This window comes from Bombus affinis, chromosome 7 (assembly GCF_024516045.1).
Source record: "Bombus affinis isolate iyBomAffi1 chromosome 7, iyBomAffi1.2, whole genome shotgun sequence".
NCBI lineage: Eukaryota > Metazoa > Arthropoda > Insecta > Hymenoptera > Apidae > Bombus > Bombus affinis.
Genome location: NC_066350.1, coordinates 7848578 through 7857802, shown reverse-complemented (window position 1 = coordinate 7857802; position 9225 = coordinate 7848578). Strand labels below are relative to the sequence as shown.

Genomic DNA, 9225 nt, shown 5'->3' with positions numbered 1-9225 from the left:
GATTATATCTTTTAACAATTTCTGTAAAAATGTCCTTTAATATCCAGATAAAAATCAACCAATCAAAAAAGCTCTTTTATTTTTAAGATGTATACGAGAAAAAATTATCTACTTATAAAATTTTAATGTATTAATCATATAAAAATATCTTTTTATATATAGAAATATATTTTTTATTTTTAACAATTTATTCAGCAAACAATATTTACAATGGTTGTACAACTTGTTCATTGCTACGAATTATGCTGTTAAAAATTATAATATATTGTTTTATAATACATGCGATATTAAAATTCACGATACGTTACCTTATTCCAATATCTATTATTATGTCATTATGTAATTAATCCTACTGCATAACTTAATTATTATATTAGAAGTTATAAACTGTAAATTATAATCCTTATTGAAATTGAATGTTTATTCGATTTAAATACAATGTCCCATTTATATATCCTGTATTCCTTTATTTTCAATTTTCATGAAAGTCATGGTGAATTTTGTAGCTTTTCAATTTCAAATTTCATTCATATATACATGCATATATACGTTCATAATGTATTTAAATATATTCTAAATTGAATCAAGCAGGAACTGTAAATTAAATATATGATTCGCTAATGATAGATAATAAATTAATAAATGATATATCTAATAATTGTTTCCATATTTTTATTTGCATATTTCTATACAAAATCCCCAGATAAAATTATTGTAAACTGATAGATGATAAATGCGCATGCGAACTAAGGTGCATGTAAGCATGACGTCATTTGCAAAGTGTTTGTGAGATAAGAGTGGGGAAATTCAATGCACTCGTGTGCGCAAGTATGTGTGCTCTTTAGTGGCTGTACCAGTGTGTCTGGTCGGTGATACGAGTGTGTGGCAGTCGGTTGAGAAGTCGACGCCGTTGTATGCGTATGACTGCGGGTTGAGAGATAACACGAGTGAATTTGCTAAAGCAAGGGTGGTTCTGTGTGGTCGCACTGAAATTACTGAAGCCCATGTGCTCTGCTTGTTAAAATGCTCATCAAAGAATTGTAAGTTTTTTCGAGATTTTTCGCTGTTAATTTAACACATCGCGTGATAAGGAAGTAATCGTAGAACATTTAAAAGCAATTCTTGGAGATATGGTTACTAATCTTTAACGGCGGGTGGGATTGGAGGGGTAAAGAGGGATGTACTTTCATCCCTTGCCATCCATACGGACAAAATTTTTACATGTGATGAAAATATCATTTTAACTGATGAGTAATGTTTCAAAAGATATTCATTCGTCATACGTTATTATCTATCGTTCGGTTTTCGATACTTAGTGTATAGTACTTAATATCATACTTAAGTGTACTCAAGGTCGTTGCTCATAAATATATAGTCATCTTTTTACTTATTATTTAATTGAACATAAATATAATTTATTTCTCTTTGTTTCAGCCGTGTCACTTTACCTCTTAATGTGAAAGAGGTATGTATTTAATGAATAGCAAGGTCTTATTATAATGACCCATTTTGAAATGTGTTATTACTATGGAAAAAGAAACATTAATTTAAATTAGCTTTTACATCATTACTATATCATTAAGAAAAATTCACATCATTTAATTAATACTTATTTAGAAGCACGTAACTATTTTGAATGTTGTTTTGAATCTTTATTCCAGTGTATATAACAAATGTTACCAGATCATGCTGATTCCATTGTTATATTTATTGTTACTTAATTTTGTGATGTAACAAATCTTTTTCTTCTGTCCAATTACCTTAGTCTGGTCTTTAATTATCTGGTAACATATGTTTATTAAGCTTGTTTTACTTTTATACCTTATGATGGAAAGAATTATTTAAAGTTATTATAATTTAATATTATTTTATTTAATAAATAAATTATAGATGTTATGTTATGATGATAAGTTATAGATGTATAGTTTTCTTGTAAGACAAGTTATACTTTTAGATAATTAGGTGTTATTTTTTATTTTATACATTTTCGTTATTAAAATACATTTTTTACTGTCTTTATGATATCTATTACAAAATGTGATTTACTTTATGGCAGTATCAAGTGGCTCAGCTGTATTCTGTAGCAGAAGCTAGCAAAAATAATACTGGAGGAGGAGAGGGTATACAAGTACTAAAAAATGAGCCATTCACAAATTATCCTTTGCTTGGTGGCAAATATTCTTCAGGTCAATATACATACAAGATTTATCATTTAGCTAGTAAAGTGCCTGCTTTTATTCGCATTATGCTGCCAAAGAATTCCTTAGAAATTCATGAGGAAGCTTGGAATGCTTATCCTTATTGCAAAACGGTTATTACTGTAAGTACAATTTGTTCATAAAAATATTCCTAATGATTTTCTCATGTGTATTTTTATCTATTATTATCTTTTGTACAGAATCCTGGATATATGAAAGAACACTTTGTAATTATGATCGAATCATTTCACATTGATGATGTTGGAAATCAACATAATGTGTGTATAAAAATTAAAAAAGAATACTTCATTTTGTTTTTTATGTATTATATTATTATTTTTTAATTAATAGGTTCATGAATTACCTCCTGATAAATTAAAGATAAGAGAAGTGATACATATAGATATTGCAAATGATCCAATTGCAAGTACTGATTACAAAGAGGATGAGGACCCAACCAAATTTAAATCTGTGAAAACAGGTCGGGGTCCTCTTATAGGTAAAGATTGGAAGAATAATGTTCAACCTGTAATGACATGCTATAAGTTAGTTACCTGTGAATTTAAATGGTTTGGTCTACAAAGTCGTGTTGAAAGCTTTATACAAAAAGCAGAAAGGCGTCTTTTTACTAACTTCCATAGGCAAGTCTTTTGTTGGATAGATCGTTGGTACGGTTTAACTATGGAAGATATTAGAGCAATTGAGGAAAGCACAAAAGAAGAATTAGATAGAGTAAGTAACTTTTTCACTTTAAATTACTGCAATTTATATCTCACACTTAATTGCAAATAATCTTTAAATTTTTCAGCAAAGAGATCAAGGAGAAGTGAGGGGTATGCGAGCTGATGATTGAGGCTTTGATAGCTTCTATTACGAATGGTTAAATCAATTTCCTTATATGTCTCAGATACATATGCATACCTATAGAAATACACTCACATATGTTTTGTCATAGGCGATCCTGCAGGATCGGGACAATTTCCAGAATTTAAGTGTCTAGATTCTGTGTCTACTACAATTACTTATGATTTTAATTTATTTACATTTACAAGCGTTTTAGATAAATGTATCTACAGTCAAAGATTATAATATAGCCAATAATAAGAAAGAGAGAGAGAGCTGATACACAGATCAGTTCAACTTATATGATGTATAAAATATTCAACAAAAGAGTACAGTTCGATAAAAATCAATATAGGTGGAAAAAAATGTAATTGTTATTTAACACCATAGTAGTTCGATATTAAAATTTATAAATAAGTCGTTCGGAATGCTTGCTGCATAACACAAATAAGAACGTTTGACACAAAAATTGTAAGTCCAATGACAGTTCGCGATTTGTGTTTTAGATTCATTATGTTATGGTTTGAAGTCAAGAGAAACATCACTATATTTATATAACCACTGTTTTAATAAGTTTACACAACATGGCCTGAGGTTTTTCAAGCTCAATTATATAGTATGTAATAATCAGAAAAATTAAACAAAACTATTTTAACAGTTCTATGAATGAAAATTGATTTTGTGATAATTTACTAACATTCAATATTACAGTTAGGAATAGATAAAATGACAAATGATTAGTAAATTATAATAATTGTGCTTTGCTTACGTTTCCTGCTTCTAATTAAGAAATTAAAAGAAAATCTATGCATCAAAATTAGGACCAACTTGATAAACCTTAATTAAATCAATTTTAATTATTGTACTAACATATATTATTTGTGAAAAATATGAAAATAATTATATAAAATAACTGAATTAATATACAGATATACATATATATGAAAGAAGAAAAAACTATGTCAATGTGAAAGTCAGCAAACACTGAAAGAGTGCACTATTGTATATAAAAAGAGGCATACAATGAAATTCTGATTGAAATGTTACATACACTTATATATTTCTTTGCATTCCAATAGATCTCTGTACAACAAATGGAATTTAAATGTCATATCCAACATGTTTGCTTATGCAAAAGCAAAGAAAGAATTCGGTAAGAATATAGTTGAAAAACCGTAATTGTCGTTTGCACAAATTATATGTATATTGTTATCTGTTATACTGGGATCTATAGTGTAGTATTTAAGATAGTTTTAGAAATGCAATTTAGACAAAATAATCATTAAAGTTTTGAGGTCTTAATACAGGGAGTATCAGAGTTCATGCTGCTCAGTTGTAAATTTAGTCTTTAAGTACGATGTGCGATCTTATCGAATTACAATATTAGTAGAGATTTTAAAATAAAATCTCATTATGAGCAGTGTCTACCATCTCTATGCATTAATCTTACTTTAATAGATGATCTATTAGCCATTACCCCATAACGAGCAGGGTAGAAATCGCGAATAGAAATTCCTACAATGTTACTAAGAAACTGATAATGCAGCATTAGTATAGACAGACATACATACATATGTATATAATATTTTGCAATATTTACATACATATATATATATATATATATTTTGTGACGTTGACTCATCTAGGAAAAAAGCTACTTTGCAATCATAATATATAAAATTTATTGACTTTTTCTCATGTAAGGAACAGATATATATATAAAAAATTAATGGAATATATAAAAATATTTTGCTTGCATATAAAGGGTTTTAGTAAAAAAATATATATTACATCTAAATACTTCAATTAAGATTATATTCTTTGATAATATTTGCAGCAATAACCAGCCTTTGTATTTCTGATGTACCTTCATAAATTTCCGTAATACGCGCATCTCTGTAATGACGTTCTGCCGGCATATCAGTAACGTAACCCATACCACCTAAAATTTGTATACATTGATGAGTGCAAAAAGTAGATGTTTCAGATGCCGACAACTTTGCCATAGCAGCTTCCTAAACAGGAACAAGAGAATTATTAGATTACATTTAAGCTTAATTATTTTTTTTTTTTTTTTTTTTTTGTCATACCTTTGTATAAGGTTTATTATTATCCTTAAGTGCGGCTGCTCGCCATGTTAATAATCTTGAACTTTCTAATTTTAGTGCCATGTCGGCAATTTTTTGTTGAATTATTTGTAGCTTTATTATAGAATTACCGAATGCTTGTCGTTTTGCTGCATACTCAACTGCACAGTCCAGAGATGCTTGAGCTATGCCTAAAGCTTGAGCAGCAATGCCTATTCTGCCAGCATCTAGAAATGTAATTTAGTTATTACACCTTTAGCTATTGCATTTATATGGATGTTAGTTTATTTCATACCTAGAGTCATCATTGCTATTTTAAAACCCATTCCTGGTTCTCCTAATACATTTTCTTTTGGTAAGTTACAATCTTCAAATATTAATGAACAGGTACTGCTTCCATGAATACCTAATTTATCTTCTTTCTTACCAACACTGAGTCCTTCTGTAGGTTTGTCAATTATGAATGAACTTATACCTTTATGCTTTTTAGATCTGTCTGTTGCAGCAAACAAGATAATTGCATCTGATTCATATGCATTTGTTATCCATGATTTTGTACCATTAATTATATAATTAGATCCATTTAATTTGGCAATAGTAGAAGCAGCACCTGCATCACTACCATTGCCTGGTTCACTAAGAGCAAAACATCCAATCTTATTACCATTTGTAAAAGGAGTGATATATTTTTCTTTCTGATCTTTACTGCCAAATTTTTCTATAGGACCTAAATATAGGGAATTATGTACACTCATTATAACACCTGTACTGGCACAAGCTCTAGATATTTCTTCCATTGCAATAACATAGGCCAAATAATCTAGCCCAGTTCCACCTACATTTTCGGGAACTGCTATGCTCATTAAACCCAGTTCACCCATTTTTTTTATTTGTTCTTTTGGATAAAGATGTTTCTTGTCTATTTCTCCCGCTAAAGGCTTTAATTCTCCTTCTGCAAAATCCCTATAATAATATTTATTGTAGAATAAATAAAATAAATTACATTGCAGAAGAAAAAAATATGTATTATAAGATTACAGATTGTAATTTAAAATAAGTGTAATAAATCAGTTTAAGAGAGAGAAGCATTATCTTTACGGGAATAAAAATATTATAAGTAAATATATAAGTACCTGCACGTTTTGTGTAACATCTGATGAGTCTCTGATAGCATAGAAAGAGACACAATATTTCGAGTAACATTATTATAGATTGTGGTTATATTTTGTGCAACTGCAGCAGAAGATTAATCATTAGGTTTTTATATCTTACATCTTTATCTCTAAAATAGCACTTTTAAATCAAGACGTACCAAGTAACCTTATTTTGTACATTGTTACCAAGTTTCTTTAAAGTAGTAATAATACTAATATTTCAACGTTTCAATTAAATTAATTAAATCTAGTCTTACAGCAATATTATTATATTTAATAATTCTATCTATAGTGCTTTATATCGGCGATAGCACTGACATACATACATATGCAAGCTGAATTTGAACAAATTATAGCAGTCAATCTTTTACTAAAGAAATTATTTTTATATGTATATTTAGAACAAAAGTTAAGTGATTATAGTTGAATAGTTATCTTCATTATATGTTACTTATGTTTAATATAAGTTTGAAAAATAATAAACTCTTAGCTACGTATTATTTGCAGATGGAGGGACGACTTGATGCAAAAAAGAAAACGAAAAAAAAAAATAGAAATGAGAATAATAACAATAATTTGTACATTGGAAAGATAAGTAGAACCTCTTTTAATATGCTTTTTTTAATTTTAAATACTGTTTTTTAAGATCTGTTTTAAGTAGGTATACATAATTAATTTAATTATTTTTGAAACATGCCTTTTTTATTTTAAATAAGTAGCAACTTTTTATTTTTATGTGAATGAAATGTACTTTATGTATTTATGCTATACGTTGACGTTTTTTATAGTCATAAACAAGCTTCAAAATTGGCCATATTTTGCCGCGATATATTCAACGGCAATAAACAATCAATATGTTCGCGGGAGTAATACGAAAATGTGCGCATGTACGGATAGTATTCCTGTTCGATAATAACTGGTTTGTTTCTTCAGCTCCAGGCAGTGAACCATAGAAATTTAACGAATAACAATAGGAATTCCTATTGAATAGAAATCAGAAGATGTCGAATAGTAAATGTGTTAAACAGTTACGCAAAAATTATGTTAAAGAACAGCAAGAAATGTCACATTCGGAAAAACTACGATTAATAGATGATGAATTGAATGCATTTTACAAGTAAATTAGTTTTCTTTTATGTATATAGATATAGTTTTTCTTTCTAAAATTTGTATAATATTGGTTCTTATTAATGTTTTTAGCTCCGTTTCAAAGAATGACATATTTTTGTATTGTTCATATATAAACATATTGTTCACTTGTTTGTTATTAATCTTCTATTAACTCTTTACATTATCCAATTATTTTTTTACCAATATTTTATATATTATATTATACATGGTAAAATATTTTTAATATATTAATTATATTGCATTACATGATTTTAATTAATTATCATTATATTTCATATGACTGGTTTGTAGATATTGTCAACAGGCTGGTTTCACAGAAGAGGAAATGGATATTATCTGTCAACCATTGGTGGCTGCAATGCGACGTTCTTGGCTACAGCTTGTTTTCCGTGGAACGCTTGTTCTGATTGTCATTGGTACTTTAGCTTGTCTAGCAGCCCAACTTGATTTTGTTGGAACACATTTTACTGCAATCAGTCGTCTTTTACTTATCAAAGTTCTTCCAATTTGGAACTGGCAACCCTTGTACTATGAAAATTGTATGATCAATAATCCTTTTTATAATGATTACATGATAACAGAAGAAGACTGCGTGGTACGATTATTAATATTGATTTAGATATTACTTTAAATAATGTTATAAAATGTATTTCACACAGTTTATTTTTCTATAAATGATTAATTCCTATATACAGAAAGTATTGAAAGTATTTTCAGAAACTAGTCATTAATCTTTTCAAAAATTATATTTGCAGACTTGTGAAGCTCTAGAAACCATTGATCGTTTGTCAGATGTGAGATATCGCAATCTTGTTGATAATTATTTGAGTAGGGATGCACCTGCAATTATTACAGATGCAATGGAGTCTTGGGCAGTTATGAATACAGATTATTTCTGGTTTGATAATATCACTCATGTAAGTACAAAAGAGGATATATTTTATAAAAGTATTGTATTTTTCTTTATTCTGAGAAAATAAATACGTAATTCTAAGATGAACAATTTCATGTACATTAAACAAAATAAATGATATATATTTTATCTACAGCTTTATTTAGAAAACGAACGCTTAATGGAAACAGTACCTTGTGCTTTAACTTCAAATCTGAGAACTGGTTCGTCCGATTTGGCAGCATTTTTACGTCGGGTACATTCACCTGAAGTAGCTAAATGGTTTGTCCACTGGCAAAATTGTGACATCAATGCGGTGAAGGTGTTGAGAAAATATTATCAACGCCCGTACTTTCTTTCAAGTACTGTCTCACCAGCACATTTTAATTGGGTCCTTATGTCTTCGGATTACAATAGTCCAAGTTATAAAAAGGTTGAACTAGATTCGGGTCTCATAGCTCTAGCTCAACTACGGGGAGCTACACAACTTCGTTTGACTCCTATAAATCCTTGCAATAGTTCTTGTCCCGAACTAATAGCAGATTTGCATCAGGGCGAGATGCGTAAGTTGAATAATTGGTTGCACAGTTAGACTTTTGTTGGTAGAAAAATTTAAATTAATAAATGTATTAGAACAGACTAAGCATTGATGACATTGATTTTAGTTGTTTTTACTAATTTAATGTGGACTTTGGAATACGCGCCGATGAGAGGATTAGACAACATCGCAATCTTGACTGAAACCGTCTGGGAGGAGGATACATAAACTATAACACTTTTCACCTTATATTGCGTTAGTCCATGATATTCCGAATCCAAGTATATATCGCTTAATTAAATTATATGTACATGTACTCATTCTGCTACAGTGCATAGTTCACATTAAATAAAGTATTCTCGCTCATCAGATACGTGTATAC

The 9225-nt window shown here is 29.0% G+C and overlaps 3 protein-coding genes across 3 annotated transcripts; 2 read left to right on the top strand and 1 right to left on the bottom strand.

The window, feature by feature from the left end:
- Positions 1-837: 837 nt before the first annotated feature.
- LOC126918617 (phosphatidylinositol transfer protein alpha isoform) lies at positions 838-4471 on the top strand. Its single transcript, XM_050726710.1, has 6 exons — positions 838-1040; positions 1435-1465; positions 2057-2320; positions 2399-2476; positions 2550-2930; positions 3007-4471. Exons 1-6 carry the CDS (start codon positions 1024-1026, stop codon positions 3049-3051), a joined length of 816 nt encoding a protein of 271 aa, XP_050582667.1. The 5' UTR covers positions 838-1023; the 3' UTR covers positions 3052-4471.
- Positions 4472-4699: 228 nt separating this feature from the next.
- On the bottom strand, positions 4700-6587 carry LOC126918613 (short-chain specific acyl-CoA dehydrogenase, mitochondrial). Its single transcript, XM_050726705.1, has 5 exons — positions 6441-6587; positions 6262-6361; positions 5424-6091; positions 5132-5355; positions 4700-5056 (listed from the first exon to the last, which is right to left on the bottom strand). The coding sequence occupies exons 1-5, from the start codon at positions 6460-6462 to the stop codon at positions 4844-4846; spliced, it is 1227 nt and encodes a 408-aa protein (XP_050582662.1). The 5' UTR covers positions 6463-6587; the 3' UTR covers positions 4700-4843.
- A 301-nt stretch (positions 6588-6888) lies between these two features.
- On the top strand, positions 6889-9212 carry LOC126918615 (uncharacterized). The gene is made up of 5 exons (XM_050726708.1): positions 6889-7399; positions 7705-8008; positions 8169-8330; positions 8463-8868; positions 8971-9212. Exons 1-5 carry the CDS (start codon positions 7284-7286, stop codon positions 9069-9071), a joined length of 1089 nt encoding a protein of 362 aa, XP_050582665.1. The 5' UTR covers positions 6889-7283; the 3' UTR covers positions 9072-9212.
- The last annotated feature ends 13 nt before the right edge of the window (positions 9213-9225 follow it).